The sequence below is a fragment of the Oreochromis niloticus genome, linkage group LG22 (assembly GCF_001858045.2).
Source record: "Oreochromis niloticus isolate F11D_XX linkage group LG22, O_niloticus_UMD_NMBU, whole genome shotgun sequence".
NCBI lineage: Eukaryota > Metazoa > Chordata > Actinopteri > Cichliformes > Cichlidae > Oreochromis > Oreochromis niloticus.
Genome location: NC_031985.2, coordinates 34,468,468 through 34,491,728, shown reverse-complemented (window position 1 = coordinate 34,491,728; position 23,261 = coordinate 34,468,468). Strand labels below are relative to the sequence as shown.

At 44.4% G+C, this 23,261-nt stretch overlaps 1 protein-coding gene and 1 long non-coding RNA gene across 2 annotated transcripts in view; one reads left to right on the top strand and one right to left on the bottom strand.

The window, feature by feature from the left end:
* The window catches only part of npr1a (natriuretic peptide receptor 1a), a 39,024-nt gene extending 20,531 nt beyond the window's left edge, over window positions 1-18,493 (top strand). The window contains exons 7-22 of the mRNA XM_003443782.5: window positions 1,202-1,337; window positions 2,842-2,926; window positions 4,224-4,344; window positions 4,900-4,974; window positions 5,060-5,137; window positions 5,452-5,556; window positions 12,619-12,690; window positions 12,823-12,982; window positions 13,068-13,223; window positions 15,850-16,018; window positions 16,382-16,528; window positions 16,608-16,731; window positions 17,083-17,151; window positions 17,236-17,410; window positions 17,525-17,623; window positions 18,095-18,493. Of these exons, the coding sequence (XP_003443830.1) occupies window positions 1,202-1,337; window positions 2,842-2,926; window positions 4,224-4,344; window positions 4,900-4,974; window positions 5,060-5,137; window positions 5,452-5,556; window positions 12,619-12,690; window positions 12,823-12,982; window positions 13,068-13,223; window positions 15,850-16,018; window positions 16,382-16,528; window positions 16,608-16,731; window positions 17,083-17,151; window positions 17,236-17,410; window positions 17,525-17,623; window positions 18,095-18,240 (1,917 nt within the window). The 3' untranslated portion in view covers window positions 18,241-18,493. The remainder of the gene's footprint in view (window positions 1-1,201; window positions 1,338-2,841; window positions 2,927-4,223; window positions 4,345-4,899; window positions 4,975-5,059; window positions 5,138-5,451; window positions 5,557-12,618; window positions 12,691-12,822; window positions 12,983-13,067; window positions 13,224-15,849; window positions 16,019-16,381; window positions 16,529-16,607; window positions 16,732-17,082; window positions 17,152-17,235; window positions 17,411-17,524; window positions 17,624-18,094) is intronic.
* On the bottom strand, window positions 14,288-15,843 carry LOC112843500 (uncharacterized). Its single transcript, XR_003215875.1, has 2 exons — window positions 15,460-15,843; window positions 14,288-15,365 (listed from the first exon to the last, which is right to left on the bottom strand). It is a non-coding gene; the product is annotated as an uncharacterized LOC112843500 (long non-coding RNA).
* Window positions 18,494-23,261: the final 4,768 nt, after the last annotated feature.

Below are 23,261 nucleotides of genomic sequence, written 5' to 3'. Positions count from 1 at the left end.
TTGGCACCGTAAACAAACATCACAGCTGATTTGGAAGAAACAGTAACTAACCTCGAGTCCTTTGTGACAGAATTCACCAAAATGACTGAGTCTGTTTTACTCACTGCTGAGTCCAGGGTTGCCAACCCGATGTCAGCTGACCCTGATGCAGCCACAGCAACGAGCTGGGATGTGGTGCGACAACAGCAATGGCTCTGTCTCCCCAGCAAAGGTAGGACACAAGGCGCTATGACAACCGACAAAGGGGAACCCCTCTGCTGCTGAGCAAACTAAGTGGCGAGGGTCTCCAGAAGAGAGGCAGAACTCTCTCCCACCGAGCTGCCCATGCCCAAGAGCTCGAATCGAAGAGTTGCTCTAAGGTGGGTTATAATGCGTGCCGGTTTGCTAGTGTTGGGAAAACCAAGGGGAAAGGTTGTGGTCAACAGGAAATCATAAAAAAAACAACAACTTGTAAATGTCTCAGGGACTGATCCGGGGCATGGATGATCGACCGTAATCATGGAGCTGAGCGAGCATCTCCTCCTCCAAGGCAAAACTAGAGTCCACTGGGCCCATTTCTGGTGGGATCTTTCTGTCAGAGTTTGGCACAAGCAGGACACAAATGCAGGACATTCTGTATGAAGATGGTGCATTTATTTACAGCAAAATAAAAACAAAAGTCCCAATAATCCCCAGTGCGTCAGTTCCCAGCTCCCATGCAGTGACTTGTCTCCGTGGTCCGTGATGAATGTTCTGCCCTCTTCGGTGTCTATGCACACTTGTGTCCAGCATCCTTCACCCATTTCCGCAATCCACCTGGAAACAAGAGACGCTGCTGTAAGTACATTCCAAACAACTGGCCGACAGAAACACTTTCACCTCACTAGCAGGAGAACAACGATCCTGTGCTGACTGTCGCCCCGTTACTCTCTTAAGTAGTACTCACTTGACGAGGTGGATCAGCAGCAGGTGAGTGTAATTACTCCAGGTGTCGCTGGCTCCAAGGCGGGAAAACTCTCCAGGCTAGCAGCACCAGAGAATCTAATTGAACTTAGAACATCCTTTAACCCCAAACCAGAGTTCAAATTCTAAACCCTGCGTCCCCAACCCAGACCCCTGACACATCCATAAACCCTATTCAATACTGTTAGGGAGTAAGTGAGATTGCAGGCTTTGAACAAATTGAAGAATCCAAAGAGTTGTGGTGTGTGTATGTTCTCAGGTGGTGTGCGTGTATAACAGCAGCATAAAGCAGCTCATCCTGCAAAATGGTCTAAACTTCCAGTGGCCCAAAGGATCTCCGCCACCAGACATCCCCAAGTGTGGCTTCAAGAACAACAACCCAGCCTGTCTCACAAGTACGAACGCACAACTACAGACTACAGAGCAAACTGCACAAAGGATGTCACGAGAACCAATGCATGGACTGGTTCTTATACAGTGCATTTGTATATAGTGCTTATGGTGAAGCTTGATATGTTCCAAAGGGTAAAGTCTTTGCAATGGCTAACGTTATACGCATCCTTAAGGTAACTTAATGGAACTAACAAACCTTAAAGTAACACTAACAGTATACTCAGTCATTTCAGTCTCTGTGCTGTCAAAAAATGTAAAGTTAACATTTTAAAGAAACAGCTTGCTGCCAGTATGCCATTGATTTAATAAAGTAGTTTATCTTTAAGTACATGGGATGATAATTTTTTTCCTATTGATAATTATATAATTTTAATGATTCGTACTGACATTTCTGGTATTGTGACATTGCTAAACTACAGATCACAGGCTACGTCACAAAAACGTCACATTTTGAAGCCTAAACATCAGCATTATGGCCGATTTGGGTTTTTAGAACCATTGACCATATTTTGAAGCGAGGGTGGCATTATCAGCTGCAATGGTCGGTTAGTTATACATACAAAACATGAACACGTAATAAATCAATAGAACTTTCAGCCCAATTCTATTTTTTCTGCATAATCCATCATATACAATTGAATCAAATGAAAAAGTCTCTTTTTAAAACTTGTTTTATTAGTTTTTATCTTTTGCTTGATGCAATGTACATAAAGTTAAAAATTAAATTATATGCAACAGTCTTTGACTTGAAGAAATTTGTTTAACATTTAAACCTGTTTTCTGCATATTCCAGCATATTACACTTGCTCTTTCAAATAGATGCAAGTAAAACACAGCAAAAAATAAATAAAATCAAAGCTTCAGCAGCACTAAATCTATTTTCACCTGATTAGCAGGAGCCGGGCCGGTCGAGGTGTGCCTGGTGCCACAGCGGTCATGTCAGTGGGGGGATCCGGTGGTTTCTCTGTGAATTTCACGTTCCTGTGGTGGCGTGCTAGGTGCTTGCTCAGAGTTGAAGTTTAATTTTCACTGTAGAGTTTTATTATTATTTTAAGTTTTATTCCCACGCAGAGTGTACAGCAGGCGTTAATGTTTTGGTCACTTTTTACGGAATCAAACTCAAAGTAATGTCAGTACTTCCAAACTTTAAACGCTCCCACACTCCATATTATCCATTGTTGAGCTACACACGTCTGTTGCTGCCACGGACGTCACACACTTGTACGTCATTGTCATGAAGCACTCTCACAAACAAAATCACTGTTTAGTAACGCAGTAATGCAGCATGTTTATGGGAAAGAAGTAAGAGTAATCTAATTACTTTTTTGACATAGTAATCCCTTACTTTACTTGTTACTTGAAAAAAGTATACATTACTGGCCATTTCTGCTTATAACAAATGTTAAGCCCCATGGACTGATTACTGCTTCACCTAGAGCAAAAGAGCTCAAACTGGTCCTCACTCCTGCAAACAGTAATGGATTTTCTTCCTGTCTTATCTTTTAGGTACAGTTGCTATGCATCAGATGGTTGCAATGGTGATCTGCTTTGTCTTTGTCATCATCGTTACTGTCACCATCTTCATCTACAGGTGAGCCAAACATGTTTGTATCTCTGTACTGAGGATGAAAACTGGACGTCCCAAAGATAAATGTACGAGGAGACTCTTGGCAGTCCGAGCTCTCTTTCTGTTTTATTCCTCTTCCCTCCTCTTTCCTTTCATAGAGAGATCACAGCCAGGCCTAGAGTGAATGATGAAGAATGAATTCAGATTAAAAACCATAAATACAGCTCTGACTGTTGTTGCTTTTTCCTTCTAATATAAAGCAGTGACTGTGTGCACATGCACAAAATACTAACAGGTAGGTTATTCTAGTCAACTACAGCCAAACTAAAATAAACAGTAAATGTAAGGAACATCTTCATTTGTCTAAAATAAAAATAAACAGTAAAGGCACCTTATTTGAAATCCTTATGGTCTTTGTGTTATCTGTGAGTATCCTTCAATCTCTCTTTCTTTCTGTTTCTGAACGCTCATTCTTGAATTCTTTTTTGCTTTTCATCCAAATTTTTTATTGAGTTCTCAAAAAATAATTGAACTTTTTTTTAAATACATGAAAAAAGAAACCGAACAGGACACCAGACAGAACAGAGCTGTACCAAAACATGAGACAAAATACACAGATGGATCAAGGTTACAGCAAGTACATGTGGCCCCTCTTTCCATTTCCACCCCGGCAGATCTCAGTTTAAATCATTACACTCATGCTGCGCATCAGGCCCAGAAAGAAGGGCTTGAAGGAGAAATCTTCATCTGACTTCAACAAAGAAAAGCCTGATTTCTTTACATTTTGAGTCACTGAAAGTGAAAATGAACCAAGCATAAAACTGACAAGAAGCTCACTCTTGCACTCACTTATGAAAATCAAAAACTGACTCCATACAGGCAGGTGAGACTCTTTACTGTTACGGAGGTTTGTTATCATCAGTTCATAAGCTGAAGTCATTCCCCTGCTCTGGTCTGGCTGCTTTCCCACTTATAGAGCATAATCCTAACTGGAACAAACACTAGTTTAAAGCCAAGCATCTCTGACTGAGATCCTCAAAGCACACTCAAAGCACTTTCTACTACAAATTTCATCCGCCCAATCGCAGACATTCATCCAGTGCTTTTATCTACACCTAATACTTTCACACACACGCTCACACGCCAGTGCTCCAGTGGTTCTAACACCAGAGCCACAGCCGCCCCACCAGATCTCTGTGTAACTCATTCAGCCTGTTTATCCTTTCCATCACCTTTCTCTCCATTTTCCTTCCCCTCAAATTTCAACACACACACTCGCACATATGCACACATACACACTCTCTTCCTGTCTGCTGAACAGGAAGCTGAAGCTGGAGAGCGAGCTTGCAGCTCAGCTGTGGAGAGTTTCCTGGGATGACGTCCAGATGAGCAACCTGGATAAAGTCCTGAGGAGAGCGTGCAGCAGGCTCACCATGTCTCTGGTAACACAGCTGTTATTATACTATAAATAAATCATCCGTACTCACTGGAAAAATATTATACCTAATACACTGCCTGCCTTTACATCCTGAAATTTTCCAGTTTCTGTTTGTAGTCTGAAATGTGTTTGCATTTGTAAACAATGACTAAGAGATGGAACAGGAAGCCTTCAACTGGATTTCTATTTTTCCCTTTCTGGAACTCCCGGCTACACCGGAAGCTCTCTAGGCCTGGGTCAGCTGACTGACTGATTAGTTCAGATTGAATAAAATCATTATCCTAAATTCTTCATTGTATAGTAGAGTTGTGCAAAAATAGATAATTGAAGTCATAAATCTGGTTTTCTTTTCTTTATATAATATATATTATATCATTATTCATAAGTGCACCAACTGTGATGCTGATTACTCTTTTAATTAGTAACTACTAGGCTGGACCACTCATGCAAGACATGAGGAAAAAAGTTTCCTCCGTATGGTAGTGCTGCATGTTATCCAGGACCCACACTCTTCATTGAAAAAAAGCCGAGTGTCTTGATTGTTTGTGCTTGTCTGCAGAAAGGATCCAACTATGGTTCTCTGATGACCATGGAGGGAAACTTTCAGATCTACACTAAAACCGGATACTACAAGGTCTGACAGACGCTGACAGTCCCATCGCATGTTCCTCTAACAAGATGGTGTCAAGTGGTAATCTGGCTCATTGTGTCTCCTGCAGGGAAACTTGGCAGCTATTAAATACATCAACAAGAAACGCATCGAGCTGACCCGGAAGGTTCTGTTTGAACTGAAGCATGTAAGAACTTAAGGCCATCTGCTCACTAACCTACCAGCTAACACTGTAACTGACTGACCTAGCTTATAGGTCTTCCTTGCGGGATGTTGAGCTTTTGTATTTGTAGCAAATGAAAAAATAGCCTAGCGACTGACAAACTTACTAACCCACTTAACAATGGACCATCCTTCTTGGTATAGACTGAAAACCTTACCTACCTGCATTGATATACACCTATCCAATGTAACCTCCCAAATGATCTCATCCTACCAATCTACCCATTTTGTTTGTAGAGCATGATAGGATTTAAAGTAGCAGCCTCTGTGTTTTTGTAGATGCGAGATGTCCAAAATGAACACCTGACCCGCTTCATTGGCGCCTGTATCGACCCGCCAAACATGTGCATCATCACTGAGTACTGTCCAAGAGGCAGCCTTCAGGTACGTCACACCCAGCTCTGGACCTGTGAGCGCAGCTGAAAACATCACTCTAAAATAAATCATTTATAACTCTTTACTGTTCTTCAGCAACCACTTGTAGCCCAGTGGCAAACCTTTATATCCCATCATAAAGCCCATATTTCCTTTATGCTGTTTAATCCAGCCAATATCCCTCATTCCTGCCTCAGTGCAGAAATGCCGTAAGTACATTCCAATGCAGTGATGGGAGGACTTCTGATTTCTTACAAATGAACTCTGGTAAAACTGAAGTCCTTATTATTGGTCTTAATAATATGTCTAATAGTGCCACTTCCCACCTTGGACAACGAATATCCATCCCAAAGCAATTCAATTCAGTTCCCTTTATATAGCGCCAAATCACAATAACAGTCACCTCAAGGTGCAAGAAGAAACCTCAAGCAGAACCAGGCTCAGAGAGGGGCAGAATGGGGTTGAAGAGAGGAAGACAGGAAGACAGGAAAAAGACACACTATGGAAGAGAGCTAGAGATTAATAATAACTAATGCAGAAATAAACACAGCCCACATTGTTTTTACAGCCCTATGCATTGCCAAGAAAATGGTCCTCCTTAACTGGAAAAATAAAAAGAATCTTAATTCTAATCAATATAAAAACCATCTAATAGATCACATTAGTCTTGATACAGCCTCTGCCACCACATTTGATCAATCCCTTTGGGCTCCTTTGATCGGCTTCATCACCTAGTGGGGGTGGGGGTCATGGTTTGGTCCTGCCTTCGCTATTGTGGTTGATGTGGAGGTTGGGATGGGCTTAGGGCGCCAGGAGAACCCCTAGAGACGTTATCCCTGGAGGGCTCAACCCGGGGGGTTGTGGTCATAACCTGGTTAGTGGCTCTGGTCGCTCTTAGAGGGTGTTCTCCTCGTGGCTGCGTGCAGCGGGGCTGGGGGATGGTCTGTACTGGCGAGTAACCTACGTCCGTAGGTTACTGGCCTGGTAGCCTGGCTGCCCCTAAGTGGATCCGGGGCAGGCGTGGGGGCTTGGGGTTCGGGGGTGCTTCGTCTCCGTGATGGGGCCCTGGCTGGGCCTTGGGGCTTCGGTCCTCGTCGGTGTGTCGCCGAGGTTGTGGGCGGGTGGGTGCACGGGGGCTCAGCCCTGGCGCAGGGGCCTCTGGTGCATCGGCCTAACTGGGGGCTCGTCAACTGGCAGGGAGGTTGTTCCATCCTTGCAGAAGTCCACTCTGCAGGTGGGGGAGAGACATAGGAGAGGTGGAGAATAAACCTAGCCTGGGTGTCTGTTGTCTTGTGTAGTCTGGAGATGATTGAATGTTGGGGTGGGTACAGTTTCCTCTGCGGTGGGTAGGGTGGGCTTCCCCAGGTCCTGTGGGGCTTGGCGGTGCTGCTGCTGTAGGCCCCGGTCTGGATGGGCCTGGGCTCCCTTGCCTTGGTGGGTACCAGAGGACGGGGGTGCCTACTGGGGTCAGCGGGGGAGCTGGCCCTAAGGAGGGGCATCTTGCCCCTCCCTTCTTTTCCTCCCCATCCCCGGCTGCCTCCCTCTTCCCGCTCCACCACACCCACCCACACAGGTAGGGCCTTGGGGTGCGTGTGTGTCACCAGCAGAGGTGTGGACTCGAGTCACATGACTTGGACTCGAGTCAGACTCGAGTCATTAATTTTATGACTTTAGACTTGACTTGAAAAAAGGTTGTAAGACTTGTGACTTGACTTGGACTTTTACACCAGTGACTTGGGACTTGAATTGGACTTGAACCTGTTTACTTGAAAAGACTTGATATTTTACCCAAATCTAAAATTTAACATACATATTATATAAAAAGTGCGGACCATTAATTCACTTTATTCATTCATTCATTCTTACCACACTCCGGTATGTATGTGAGCGTGGGCTGTAGCACAGCCAATCAAATTAACCAGATTTGAAAAAAACAAGAACAAAAACGCTCGAGCCAAAAATGCTTCCAAGAGTAATTTCTTTCCGGTACATAAACTACGAAGTAGTCAACAAAAAACGAAATGCAATATGCAAAACATGCAAGAAGAGAATCACAGACGGAGATGGAACAACTTCCAACTTTGTCCGACATTTGAAGTTGCATAAAGAACGGTAGGTGGTGCTTTTTTCTTTTTTGCTACGATGAGACAGCTGACTTAGCTAACTTCATCTTATTAGCAAATGTTCTTCGGGCTACGTTGATGATACTGTTTGGCTTTAACAGGTATGATATGTTTGTCATGCTATTTTAAATCCGGTCCTGCAAGCGCATCCAAGAATAACATGCAACTTGTTAGCTCAGAATTGTCGGTGAATGGTAAGCAGGGTCCGTTTCAGAAAGTGGGTTCTGTAGCTGTACTCAGTCTCTCTCCGTCTCCTCCCCATCATTAACCCCGGAGATTTAACCCAGTTTAGACTGACAAATATTTATTTTACCATCACATCACAATTCAAAATCACTGTGTTTAATTTGCAATTAGTGTATGGTCATGTTTAACTTTTGCATGTCTGAGCCAGAGAAAATTTTTTTTTTGGTTAGAAAATGTGGCCCACCTTAGTGTGTAATTGAGTAGTCCTGCTATACATGGCCTTTTTCTTCTGTCATTTATGTCAATACATCAAATAAAATACTTTGATCTTATATTATTAGCTGTTGTTTATTTGCAAAGGTTATTCTCAACAGGGATGCTAGACAAAAACGGCGTTTTCTACAGACAGCCTAGCATACGCTCTCCACTTGCGAGTGAAAAAAGAAAAAGAAAAAACACCCCTTCCCTATTGGTGTTAGAGTTTACCATGTCAGCCAATCAAAAAAATGATAAGGCAACATGTGACATTTGGTTGTTTAGGGAGAAGGGGAAGTTTTTAGGAGTGACACCCGCGACGGAAAGCGGGCGAGCGAAAGAAAGAGAGAGAGAGAGTTTTCATATGTGAGACATTAGTGACGTTTAGCGTGTTTGGAGGCTGTAGTTAGTTTGTTGTGTAGTTATTGTTTTGTATTGTGTGTCGGTTAGACTGCTGAATTTCATATTTGATCTAAAAAAGCTGTCAAAGGCAGATTCCAGTGTAAACGCTGTCTCCACATAGAAAACTGGACTGTTGCACCTCCAGTTGTCAGACCTGCAGGGTTTAGGCCTGTGGTGTTCTCCTCTGTCTTATACTGAACACAGACTACATTTTTTGGACTGGCACAAATAATTTGTGTGCCTTCTTATTTGATGCAGCACACCTGATTGTTCTGTAAATAGATTTAAATGGTTATATAAAAAACGCCTGAGGCCTTGGCTGCATTTTTAGGTAAATAGTACCATATAACTTTGTTGTTTGCAAAACTTGTGCATAATTTTTAGAAATGTACAATTTCTATTTGCATTTCAAGTTATGAAAATGATTCGCTAAACATGTAAAAAAATATAACTTTTTTCTACTCGGATTCTGAATTTTTTGTCTGAATTTAGATCAACTGTGCTAATATAGTATACCAAAATGAAAAAAATAACTCAAATTTCAGATATTTGAGGTTGTGCTGTAAATAATGATACCAAACAAGGCAAGAAAAACATATTTTAAAAGTGAAATATAGAAGTAAAATCAAAAGTAGTCAAGAACAGCCAATTATACCCGGGACCCCAGAGGGTTAAAAAAAAGACTTGAAAGGACTTGAAATTCAAAGTTTCGGACTTGGGACTTGACTTGAAAGTTGTCTGTCTTGACTTGCGACTTGACTCTGACTTGCTTGACTTTACTTGAGACTTGACTTGTGACTTGAGGATAAAGACTTGGGACTTACTTGAGACTTGCAAAACAATGACTTGGTCCCACCTCTGGTCACCAGGGTGCAGGGGAGGCATCCCCCCCCCTCTGTCCCCTTCTGGCCACCTGTGCCTCAATTTTTTTCCACAACTTAGACATCCACATTATTCACACTCTCATAACACACACATACATATAGGGCCTTGAGGGTGACCACGTTAACGGCGTCCAGTGGACGGTCTGTGTTTTCAACCCTACCTCTGGCGCCGGTGCCCACCTGTCAATTTTAAATCCATGTAGACATTGAGGGTTCTCGGGAGGGGCCGTGCTAACACCTGCTGCTCTCTGGCAGCAGCACCATGCCCTCCCTTGTTTTAAATGCACTTTAGAACAACACGCAGCAACACTACACATGAGCGGGAGGAGGGAGGTATGGGGTCTTCACACCCCCCCCGTTCTCTACTAGCCATCGGGGCGGGGGACTGGGAGGAGGTGTTGGCTGTCCGATTGGCCTCCCTTCTGCTGCGGAGCCTGGGGCGGTCTGCTTGCCTCCACCCCGGGGGAAAGGGTCACATCTCTTGGGTCTGGGTGCCGTTTCCCCCTCTGGGGGCGAGGGTACCTGGACCCGGGGTATAGAGTATGTTTGGGGAGTATGATTGTGTGTACATGTCCATGTATGTCTATCCCTACGTTGGGTGAGTGCTGAGTGTTTGTATATGTGTGCATGAGGGTGGGAAAGCATGTTTGTGTCTGTGTGTGCCTGTTTGTCTGTGTCTATATGTCAGGTCGGGTCTTAGACTCCACCTCCCTGGGAACTCCCAGGCCCTTGTTGTGGAAGTTTTCCACTTAAATAAAGCCTGCAGATGAGCGGTGAGCGGTAGCCAACATTCTTTAATCCAAACACACAAAGAACATACAACCAAGCTTGATGGAGAGCCTGCATGACCACGGGGCAGGGTCAGCAGAGTCTCACTGAGAGTAGTGTGGCTCTCAGTTAAATACCTTCTCCAGGAACAAAAGGCAGTACACAGCTGTTTCACACCTTAAGGTTCACACTCCCATGCTACTTCCCAGAGTCCTTGAAGAGACAAAAGACTCTCCCTCCTGTGGAGTTGTCTGCTTCCCCCAACTTCCTAAATAGACCCCCACCATTTGTCTTACAGTATGAGTGTCAGACATGTTAAAATCACCAAGGCATTACAATAACATGATTAATACATAAGTGAAAGCAATTCCATTACACCCTCCAAAGTGTGGAGGCTTATCTCCCCTCACCACACTCCCTGCCGGTAACTGATGCCCTCAGGGGTTGGTGCATTGGTGGTTCTTGGTGTCCGGGGCTGGGCGCTCAGGTATGCACCAGCTCACTCCTGGTGGCTACTTGGCGGGGCCTGGTGCATGTCGCTCGGTCAGGCCTCTTCCGGGGCAAAGGGGGCCCTCGGGCCTCTGGCCTCGGGGCCTGCAACTCGGTTCACTCTGGCACAGCTGGCTGCCGGCAGAGCCGGCGGGCACACCGGTGCAGCCCCCTCTGGCTTCTGCTCCGTGGCTACTGGGTGACCCCTCGTCTGGGGATCTCCTCAGCCCTTCCCAGGAGGGTGGCACGGATGCCCCTCCGGTGGTACTCCTTGGGCTCTCGCACTCTGGGGCCTCTGGATGTCTGGAGCCTGGATCTCCTCCATGCCTGCTTCATGCCCTGGGGGACGGGGCTATGGCCCTCCACATCCTCTAGCAGACCGTTACATGGGGAAACCTTTTGTATACAAGCGCGCTGATCCACACAGGTGTGCACACGGGTGTTCACTGTTCGTAGACATAAACTACACCTTTCTTAGCTGCTACTTCAAAGCACATTGTGCGCTGTCTGTCCTGCGTGCTGCACAACAATATTCAATATTTAGTATTTACTGCTGTTCACACTTAGCTAGATTAACGTGATGGTGTTGTGTTTAGTATGTTGCTTTGTTTTTTTGTTTTTTTTGCTTGTTTTCTCTTCTTTTTCTCTCAACAGGTGATCCAGGAGATTTTTTTTTTTCTCTTTGTCTTTGTAAAGTGCCCTTTCTCACTGTCCCTTTTCCCTTCTGTTTTTCTTTTCCTTCCTCTCTTTCTTTCTCCCTTTCCTATCCCCCAGTCATGTCTGTCCCATCTGTAACAACTGAAAATAAAGTAAATAATAACAACAAAGTTTGATCAAATGGACCAATACGGCAATGCCATGATGATCCATTTGGCAAAATAAATCCATTTGGTATCCTTGTTGGTCTTCAGACAACAATTCTGACGGCTAAAGAACCAAATGGGACAGGCAAAAAAAAAGAAAAAAAAAAGAAAAAGAAAAAAAGAATGGGGTTGAAGAGAGGAAGACAGGAAGACAGGAAAAAGACACACTGTGGAAGAGAGTTAGAGATTAATAATAACTAATGGTTAAATGCAGAGAAGTGTATAAACACATAGTGAGTGAAGAAGAAACACTCAGTGCATAATGTGAAGCCCCAAGTAGCCTAGACCCATTGTATCATAACTAAGGGGGGGCATTATTTTTCATCAACACTTTCAGCCCGCATGTCAAAAGCCTGGTGCAGTCTTACTTTGTACAGATTAGAAATATTGCAAAGAGTCAGAACAATACTTCCAAATAATATAACTGCACACCTTGTCCACATCCTCACTTCACTTCGGTTAGATTGGTAAACTCTGCCATCAAACATGGAGCTGCCTGCTGTGTGGAGCTCGTGTTAATATGGGAGCAGCTGAAAGCAGGTTAGGCATTAAGATGCCTAAATGATGCAGTGGTTTTTACAGTCAGGAGGTAGCACTGCAGCCATCCTCTGCTCATTCATTCCTTACATTTTTTCATATATGAGATGTTTTTTGTGTTTCAGATGTTCTCTCTCCTCTCAGCTACAGTTATCTGTCAGCAATGTAGCATAGCAACTTCCCAGCACAGTAACCTAGCAACATGCAAAGGTTGATGTGGGCTGTGTGGGGGTTTGGGTTGTTGTCAGATGACCGCTGGATGTCAGGGCTGTCATCCTAACACAGAGCAACTCAGGCGGTTTGAGTTATTTTGAGTTTGTGCTCTGAGATGAGGATGATGCTTTTAGTGTGGGGAGGAAGAATGAATATCAAATTTCAGCTGAAGCTGCTGCATGTAGATAGTCACAAGCAAAGACACATTCCTCTGCTGAGTGATTCAGTACACAATTTTAACAATGCACAGAAATGTCCTCGCAGAGCAGAAGTGTCCTCAGTGTCTGTCACTGAGGACCTCACATGGACTGAGTGTGTATGTGTGTATGTGTGTATGTGTCTGTCCCTCAGGACCTGATGGAGAGTGACAGCATCACTCTGGACTGGATGTTCAGATACTCTCTCATTAATGACATTGTCAAGGTAACAACTTGTCTCTGTGGCTTGGGGGTGGGGTTACAGAAATCACATGTAAATGAACAAGGTCTCTGACATCAATGTTGTTCTAGAGAGCTTCAGACTTTTTACCTGAATCAGCTGTCTGTTTGCCTCCAGGGGATGGCATTTCTCCACAACAGCGTCATCATCTCCCATGGTAACCTTAAATCATCCAACTGTGTGGTGGACAGCCGCTTTGTCCTGAAAATCACTGACTATGGCCTGCAGAGTCTTAGGACCAGAAGCTGCCCCGAGGACACACATGCTTACTATGCACGTATGTATGGAAGCTGACACTCTACATTAAAGACTCTCTATGAGGATGTTGTTATCACTAATATCAGTTATTGATCACTTGGCAGGCAAGCTGTGGACAGCTCCAGAGCTGCTGAGGATAGATTGTCCTCCGAACTGTGGGACACAGAAGGGGGATGTGTACAGTTTTGGGGTGATCCTGCAGGAGGTGGCTCTGCTCAGAGGAGTCTTCTACCTCGACTCACACTCTCTCTCCCCTAAAGGTGAATGTAGGGATGGGTACCGGTGTCCGGTGCCATGATGGCACCGGTTCTGACATAAACGGTAGTAACCAGACCGAAAAGCAGCGCACATTTCGGTGCTTTATTTCGGTGCTTTTTATTTCCTGAGCCAATTCTAGCCAATCATTTTACGTTTACGAGGATAGTAGGCGGGGCCAGGTACGTACGTTCTTTTAGAGCAGAGCTACAGATTAAAAATGCCCAAGGCGAAGCGATCAAAAGTCTGGCTGTACTTCACAGCAAAAGATGCAATGTCAGCAGCCTGCAACAAGTGCTTTAAGCTGATACTGTGATACTGTCAAAGGAGGTAACACCTCAAATCTGATGAAACACCTGGCGACGCATAGCGTTTTTTTTTAAAGCCGAGAAATGCGCCGTGTTTGATAGCTTGCTGTGAGACCTCACACCGAGCACATCTACTGCGGGTGTGGTGCCTGTTATCGGACCCGGAGTTAGCAGCATCCCCCAAAAACCCGAAGAGGAGAGTCCTGGCCCCTAGCCCTGTCAGTGTAGCAGAAATGATGACGGATGATGATGGCAGCAGCAGCTGTTCTCCTCTGCGTGAGTAGCTTCATGTTGTTCATGTGTAATTTACGTTGAGTACGCTAACCACATTATTACATTAATGCATGTAAGGTGAACTAGCAAACACCGTCATAGTTACATGCGGCTGTCTTCTTGTTTGATGGCAGATACTCCCTTCACCCTGGCCAAAAAGGCTAAAATGACCAAAGAAAAAGTGGAAAACAGTTAAACATGAGAGGTTTTTGGACAAAGTTTGTGTTTTTTCCATTGTTTAAGCACTGCTTCCAGCCAAGAGTGAGACCATATATGCCCTATAGCTGCAGAAAAGGCTAACATTGTTATCTTTTTACAAAAAAAACAGCTGAACATGAGAGGTTTTTGGACCAATTTTGTGTTCTCCATTCTTTAAGCACCGGTTTGAGCACCGTTTAAGCACCGGCACCGTTTCAAAAGTACACCGGTATCGGATAAAACCTAAACGATACCCATCCCTAGGTGAATGTGTGTTTCTCAGGGTTAAATTAATTCAGTTCAACCTTATTTATACAGCAGTCACCTCAAGGTGCTTTATATTGTAAGGTAAAGACCCTACAATAATAGGTCAATAGATTAATGTCTGTGTCTGTGTGTGAAAATGGTTTTATTTACATTCCTGAGATGCTGCTGAGGGCGCACACACATTAACAGGTAATTGGTTCACACGGGACCTGTCCTGCCTTGGTCATCACGTGTCACGTTTACATAAAGCCTGGAACAGACCCGAGTCTGTCAGTGTGCTGGAGAAGCTCTTCTGACCTGAGTCACTGCTGTAGGACAAATAAACGAGACTTGACATTCACACTGATTGTCTGCATGCTGAGCTTCTAATATATAAGGGAGAAGTTCATAGATGCAGCTCCATTTTTAGATGCTTGGCAGCTTTCTTTTGTAGTGACGTCGCAGCACCAAAAACCATTTTACAGCATCTTCCACTTTAATTTGAGGCATGAATCGAGCAGAAAACTGATAATAGCATCAGCTTCAGGCACCACAACCAATTTTTTTACTCACATGGATATTTCTGCTCGAGTTCAACTACAATGGAGTTATCATCTGTAAATGGGTGCAATCGGCAATGAACTCTCCCAAATCCCAAACCAATAAGCATGCATTAGCAATGCTAGTGTTTTTTCACTGTAAGAACAACTGAAGGACAGAAGAGTTGTTTTATTTCACTTCACCATGTGGAAACAAAAATTAAAGTTTTTGTCTGGAGACAAGTTGAAATAATCAGTTTAACTGCTATTCCCTCCTGTTTCTGCTAATAAAATACACTTCTGATCCCCCCCACCACCACCCAGGTGGGAATAAGGTATATTGTATAAAGTGCTTTGCATACTCAAATATAAGAACCAGTCTAACTAGCAGAAAGACCATTTCTTTGTTTTGATGCTTCAGCACTTCCAAGTGAACACTGCTGTGTACACTCAGGCCTACCTAACTCACAATGGTAAATTATCACTCCAAAATTTCCTGGATCCTGATAAGGATTGACTCCAAAAGTTCATCGTGTTTCATGGAATTCCATCCAAAACTTTCTGAGCACCCTGAACCAGCCTCCTGAGGATGAAACAGCTTTATGAGTTTCTGAGATCTGAGCCTGTGTTTGGAGCTTCTGTAGATTTGTTTATCAGCTGGTTTCTTTCAGACTTACTTCAATGACATGAGGTTTGTGTATGGTGATGGATCAATGTCCCCCTCCAGTGGCCACAGCTGTCAAATTTAATAATTTTACATCTTCAAGTTCAAAGATAATTGACCATTGTGGGGGTAGAGTTCAGGTAGCTACTCTGCACTCTGTTGGCACATGGCATTGAAGAAGATAACAGTGGAGGAATTATATCCTTAAACTTAGTTACAGCCCTTTCAGAAAGACATCTGCCGTAATGAAATGTATTCCCTTAATTCTGTGTAATCCATTATTGTAAAGTAATGATCAGACAAAAGAGGATTCACAGGATTGACTCTTCTAGAATTAGAGCATCAACTTTTTTTAAGTGTCTGTATTTCTACTTACCTCTTACTGCTGACTCCCCCCCCACAGAGATCATACAGGCAGTGATTCATGGTGGCACCCCACCCCTCCGCCCCTCCCTCTGCTTCCACAGTCACAGTGAGGAGCTTGGTGTCCTGATGCAGCGCTGCTGGAGTGAAGAGTCGAGTGAGCGTCCCGACTTCAACACCATCAAGATCCTGCTCAGGAAGCAGCACAGGTGAGGGAGAGAGGCAACAGACCCACATTTACTCTGAGACAGTTTTTTATGATGCTCTGATTAATACTGAAGCAGGAGACATGCAAAAGAATCTCTGAGTATGCTCTCACCTGTACAAAACCTTAATTCAGCTCCCTGTTTGGACACTAAACAGAGCAGAAAGAGAGCGCCCCCTGTGGACAAACTCTGTAAAATCAGCCAGTAAAGAAAGAAATATTGAAATATAAATATTCACGTTTTTCTTTCACTAAAATAGAGGCTGAGAAATGAGAGAAATATGTAGAGAAATTTCACTCACAAAACAGAAAGCCAAACACCTGTCACCCTGTCTGCGTGTCTCTGTCCAATCATCTGTCTCTTCAGAGGATATGGCTCTAACATCCTGGACAATCTGCTGTCCCGGATGGAGCAGTATGCTAACAACCTGGAGGAGCTGGTGGAGGAACGAACGCAGGCCTATCATGAGGAAAAGAGGAAGGCGGAGGCCCTGCTGTACCAGATACTCCCACAGTAACTATACTTCAGTGCTACTGCCCTGAATACTGCACTAAATACTGGGTACTGCAGTAACATCCTATTTATGTGTCAGTTCTGTAGCAGAGCAGTTAAAACGAGGAGAGACAGTTCAGGCTGAAGCGTTTGACTCTGTCACCATCTACTTCAGCGACATCGTTGGCTTCACCACTCTGTCTGCAGAGAGCACGCCACTGCAGGTTGTTAACCCAGGAGAAGCTAAAGGGAAACCATCTATATGAGGGTTCTCCAACTCAGGTCCTGGAGAGAGCTACTGTCCTGCAGCTTTTAGATGCATCCTTGTTACAACACACCTGAATCAAATGAGTGGCTTGTGACCAGGCCTTTGCCAAACTTGATGGCATGCTGAAGAGGCTGCAGGACAGTTGCTGGCGAGGACTGTAGTTGGAGACGCCTGATCTGTACAGTCAGATCACAACGTGCAAACATAAGGCTGCCATCTGCTGGTTTGAGCTATTATTGCAGTACATTTCTGATTGTTTTGGTGTGAAATCTCACTCACCTTCTGTGTCTGCGTTTTCCTCCTGCAGGTTGTGACGTTATTAAACGACTTGTACACCTGTTTTGATGCCATTATAGACAATTTTGATGTATACAAGGTAAAATTTGCTAAACTGAGCTAATCTAAGCTACATCCCACCTGTGAGGCAGATCAGTTTACCGTGTACACCTTCACCTTTCAGGTAGAAACAATCGGTGATGCCTACATGGTGGTCTCAGGTCTACCCGCCAGGAACGGTAAACTTCACGGTCGAGAGGTTGCCCGCATGTCCCTCGCCCTGCTGGAAGCTGTCAAGAGCTTCCGGATCCGACACCGACCCAATCAGCAGCTACGGCTCCGCATCGGCATCCACAGCGGTACTACATACACTGCAGCCAGAAATACTACAATACACGGCAGTACTATCACTACTATCATTACACTACAGTAAGAGAACAGTGTAGACTTAGTGTTGGTGTGTGTGTCACCAGGTCCGGTATGTGCTGGCGTGGTCGGGTTGAAGATGCCGAGGTACTGTCTGTTTGGAGACACGGTCAATACAGCGTCACGCATGGAGTCAACCGGGGAGGGTAGGTCCTGCTTCCTGCTAAGTAATCACATGTCTGTGTCCACCAGGACAGGTCTAACTTGATTGGTTCTTTAATCTAATCAACTCTGATGGCGAAAGACAAAAACATCATTTAATGTATGTTCTAGGAATAGAGTGAATCTAAATGATGGATGTAGCCACACACTGGTTTGTTGCACCTGCTGCCTATTTGATTTTTATAAAGCCAGAGGTGACTTTCAGCCTCCCCTCTTACAGTTGTTATGAAGGGAGAAATTATTTACACAGGCCAAACCAGTTTGTGTATCAGGCTGTAAACATGTTTATTTCTGCTAAAGTTTTAACATGGGAGTCTATGCTGACTGACCTTTGGTGGACATTAGAGGAACTGCGGGTTTTGGGACCTTACATATTTGTCATGCTGTGGTTATACTGAAGCACTTTATCCCCTGCTTGGCCAGGTATGACGTCATATGTTGTTGTGTCTCTGCAGCTCTGAAGATTCACGTGTCGGAGGCGACTCGTCAGGTCTTGCAGGAGTTCAGCTGTTTCCAGCTGCAGCTCAGAGGAGAGATTGAAGTGAAAGGTAAAGGACGCATGAGGACATACTGGCTGCTGGGAGAGAACGCCACTAACTAAAGGATCAGGAGGACATCAAAAACCTGCCTTCGTCCTCCTCATCTTCCTATCTAATTGGACAGGACATTGTTTAAGATGACAGATAAAAGACTGAGTGAACTTTCACCAAAACCTGTAGAGAAAAACACAGATAGGCAAGTGTTTTACTGTAAGATAAATTAATTACAAGGAAGGAAATGTGTAAATACAATAATAAACTGTCTTTGCTACCTGTGTGTCTTTATTGTGAATAAATCCATTGTGTCAAAAGGCCCTAGAAATGTGTGATTTATTTTGTTTTTTCAGGATTTAATTGTACCATGTCAAAACTTTATGTTCACTGTGATTGCAGCACAAAAATGATTTTCAGTACTACAGCTTCTAGCTTTGCTGCCTGCCATTACCAGTGGTTACGAATGGTCTACCATGTATCTAGCAAAACACCATCTTTCACAACAGTAGCCTAAAGTTGCAATTCACCCTTTATAACTTATTATAGTTTACATGAGTGACCATTCAAAGTGCTTTATACTACTATTTTACACGCTGTGTCGGAGGTGTGGTCCCTGGCTCGGCTGCAGGGGAGGAGTGGTGCAGTATCTGGGGTACCACTTGGGGGGCGGGCAGGTGCGTCCACAGGTGGAGAAGACGGCAGCTATCGCATCCTGCCCGCGCCCCAAGACTAAAAAGGAGGTGAGACGGTTTCTGGGTTTGGCAGGTTACTACCGCCGTTTCGTGCCGGGGTTTGCGGAGCTGACCAGCACCCTTGACCGATCTCACCCGGAAGGGTGCTCCAGATCTGGGTCAGTGGACGTGGCCGTGCCATGCGGCGTTCGTTTGTGCAGGTGAAAAAATCTCTCTGTGGGGAGCCGCTGCTCCACACTCCTGACTTTTCCCTCCCTTTTGTTCTGCAGACTGACGCCTCGAACAGAGAGCCGGGGGCCGTTTTGTCCCAGCAGGTAAGGGGAGCCGACCGTCCCGCTCTTTACATCAGCCGGAAGCTGACGGAGCGTGAAAGGCGGTACAGCGCCGTAGAGAAGGAGTGCCTGGCTATCCGGTGGCGGTCGACTCCCTTCGCTATTACCTCCTGGGGCGCTCATTCACCCTCTGCTCGGACCATGCCCCGCTGCAGTGGCTCCACCGCATGAAGGATGCCAACGCCCGGATCACCCGGTGGTATCTGGCTTTGCAGCCCTTTAAATTCAAGGTGGTCCATAGGCGCAGATGGCTGTGGCCGATTTCCTCTCTCGCTCGCGGGGGGGGGGCAGGTGAGAACACAGCTGGTGGCGTTTGGTCTGATGACAGTTTCTTCCCCTTTTTAGTGAGACGGGAGAGGAGCGGAGCAGAGCTTGGAACAGCTGAGACCGGAGCTGACCAGACTGTGAACTGTCACAATAAGCAAAAACCAGGAATAAACGAGACATCTCGCTATATCGAACTGTATGTGTGTGAAGTGCATTTTACACACGCATACATGCAAGCACTTTTTTCTTTCTGTATTTACAGAATTCATGGTTCCATCACTTACAGCATGTAGTCCACATCCTGAAGCAGCAAAGCAGCCCCAGACCATCACACTACCACCACCACCATGTTTTAAAGTTACTATGATGCTCGGGTGATGTCAGATGTAACAGCATTAAAACCTTCCAAAAACTTGTATCATTACTCCACATAATATTTTCCTAAAAGGTTCGGAATCATCCTGAAGTATTTTTTGTATGTTTGTTTGTTGGGGGGGGGCTAATGTCTGTGTCCTTGTTGGTCAGTAGTGGTTCTGTAACTCTCCTATAGATGCCATTTTTGCCCAGTCTCATTCAAATTGCTGAATCATGAACTCTGACCAACTGAAGTATGCAGTTCTTTAGGTGTTGTTAGGGGTTCTTCTGTGACCTCCTGGATGAGTTGTCAATCCACTCTTGTAGTAAATTTGGTAAGCCAGGCACTCCTGTGAAGGTTTCCACTGTTCCAAGCTGGATAATCAGAATCAGAATCGTGTTTATTGGCCAAGTATATGTGCAGACAAATACAAGGAATTTGGTTCCGGTAGATGGTGGCTCTCGAGCACAGCAATGTAAATCACACACAGACACACACACACACGTATCTATATATACATTACACATGCATACACATACATACACAAAGCTGTGTAAACCAACTATACATAACTAATCTAAACTTATATACATAAAATACAGAAATGAAATGAGGTGGAATGAATACTACAGAATGTACATAAGGTGCAGGTGCAGTCTGGCAGTGGGAGCAGTGTGACAGTTCAACTGTTTAGAAGGGAGATGGCGAGGGGAAAGAAACTGTTCCTGTGTCGGGTGGTCCTGGTCTGCAGGCTTCTGTACCATCTGCCGGAGGGCAGCAGATCAAAAAGTCTGTGTCCAGGGTGTGAGGGGTCTGTGATGATTTTCCCTGCCCGTTTCCTGGTTCTTGAGAGGTACAGGTCCTGGATGGAGGGCAGGGGGGCACCGATGATCCTTTCTGCTGCCCGTACAGTCCGCTGCAGTCTGCTCCTGTCCTGTTTAGTAGCTGCACCATACCAGACTGTGATGGAGGAGCACAGGACAGACTCAATGACTGCAGTGTAGAACTGGATCAGCAGCTCCTGTGGAAGACTGTACTTCCCCAGTTGTCTCAGGAAGTACATCCTCTGCTGGGTCTTTTTGAGGATGGAGTTGATGTTGGTCTCCCACTTCAGGTCCTGGGAGATGGTGGTACCCAGGAACTTGAAGATCTCCACAGTCGACACAGGGCTGTCTGATATGATGAGGGGGGGCAGAGTTGAGGGATGTCTCCTGAAGTCCACTGTCATCTCTACAGTTTTAAGAGTGTTCAGCTCCAGATTGTGCTGACTGCACCAGAGTACCAGCCGCTCAACTTCCTGCCGGTATGCAGACTCATCACCATCCTGAATGAGGCCAATGACGGTGGTGTCATCTGCAAACTTTAGGAGTTTTACAGCTGAGTTCTTGGAGGTGCAGTCATTAGTGTAGAGGGAGAACAGTAGTGGTGAGAGGACACATCCTTGAGGGGCACCAATACTGAGGGACCGAGTTTCAGAGGTGATCTCCCCCAGCCTCACTTGTTGGCTTAATGGCTCACTTAATGGCTTTCACTGTGGTTCACTGGCGTGAAGCCTTAGAATGTGTGTGTGAATGGGTGGATGACTGGATATGTAAAGCGCTTTGGGGTCCTTAGGGACTATTAAAGCGCTATATAAATACAGGCCATTTACCATTTACCATTTAGATATGGCTCTGTAAACCTTTTCAGATTGATAGATGTCAGTGACTTTGTTTCTCAGCTGTTTGTGGCATGTGCCTGATTGTGGCATGATGTCTTGTTTTTTGAGATCTTTTAGCCTTTCACTTTGTCAGACAGTGAAAGATTTTTTTCCCTTTATAAATGAAATCATCAGTTAGTAACTTTATTTTGTATTTACTTAGGTTATCTTTGTCTAATATGAACATTTGTTTAATGATCAAAACATGTAAGTGTGATAAATATGCAAGACAATAAATAAATACAGGAGTTGGCAAATACATAAGGATCCACCCACCATTGTGAATCACTATAGGTAAAATGAGCAACCTACCAATTAAACAGAGATTTCTAAAAGAGAGCCTCAGGTTTCAATGGCTTCATTAGTTCCTCAACACGACTTATAAAGGAAAGCAGACACTCAGATAGTTCTATCATTTTTCATGTCAGTAACATGTATTCAAGTCCACATCAATTAACCTGAATTTGTCTATGAAAACAATACAGTCCACTGTAGACAATGCAGCAGTATTTTGAAATCGACCACTGTTGTAACAAAGCAGTTTATACACTTCCTTCCTTCCTAGATGTTCTGGGATCAGCTGTAAGTGCTGTTATTACAAAATGGAAACATTTAGGAACCACAGCAACTCAGCCATGAAGGGTCAGACCATGTAAAGTTACATAGTGGGTCACTGAGTGCTGAGGTTAAGTGTGTAAAGGTCACCAACACTCTGCTGACTCAGTAACTGCAGTGCTCCAAATCTCCTCTGTTATTAACATTAGCTCAAAAACTGCACCGGTCCAGTTCTTTCTCCTAGAGTGTGCAGATTTTTTTTTTTACTTTACTTTATATTGCCCTGTTTGGTCCATAATAAAACTAATAGAAACCAAACAGTTTTCTTTATTTTAAAGCACATATAGTTCCAAATAGCCCATTGCAGAGTAACCCATTGGTTATAAATCTGGATTATTCTTTTCCCACTGTTCTCTTTGCTGGTCGCCACAGTGGATCATCATCTCCATTTCCTCCTATCCCACTATCCTCCTCAGTTACACCAACAGACCAACAACAACTATGTCTATCTTTTCTCTGCTTGGTTCTAAAAAGTTTTGAGACATTGAGGAATTAATGTCATCCATGCAGCTCATTTGTTTGTGAACAGAGGTTAGATCATGTTCAGTTTGCCTGTCTTTTTGACAGTGCCAACATCTCCAAACCATCCATCACAGCAGGTCTCACTACCATCTTGTAAACATTCCATTTCACATTCCTCTTTTTGAGTTCATGTTGTTTCTGGTTGTTACTTGTTAGCTGTTGACATTTCAATTCAATTCAATTTTATTTATATAGCACCAAATCACAACAAAAGTCGCCTCAAGGCGCTTTATATTGTACAGTAGATAGCACAATAATAAATACAGAGAAAAACCCAACAATCATATGACCCCCTATGAGCAAGCACTTTGGCGACAGTGGGAAGGAAAAACTCCCTTTTAACAGGAAGAAACCTCCGGCAGAGCCAGGCTCAGGGAGGGGCGGCCATCTGCTGCGACCGGTTGGGGTGAAAGATGAATAAAACCAGTTTTGTTTATTTTATTATTTTGTACACTTCAAAAGTATCTCAAAAGGTGGAATGAGTCAATATTTTCATGTATAGCAGCAGAATAAGTGCAGTAAGCAGACAAGTACTGCTTTATAGTTCTTCAATATTTTCTCTACAACACTTTATAAACACGCTGAAGCCCTTTCCATGCTGTTGGCC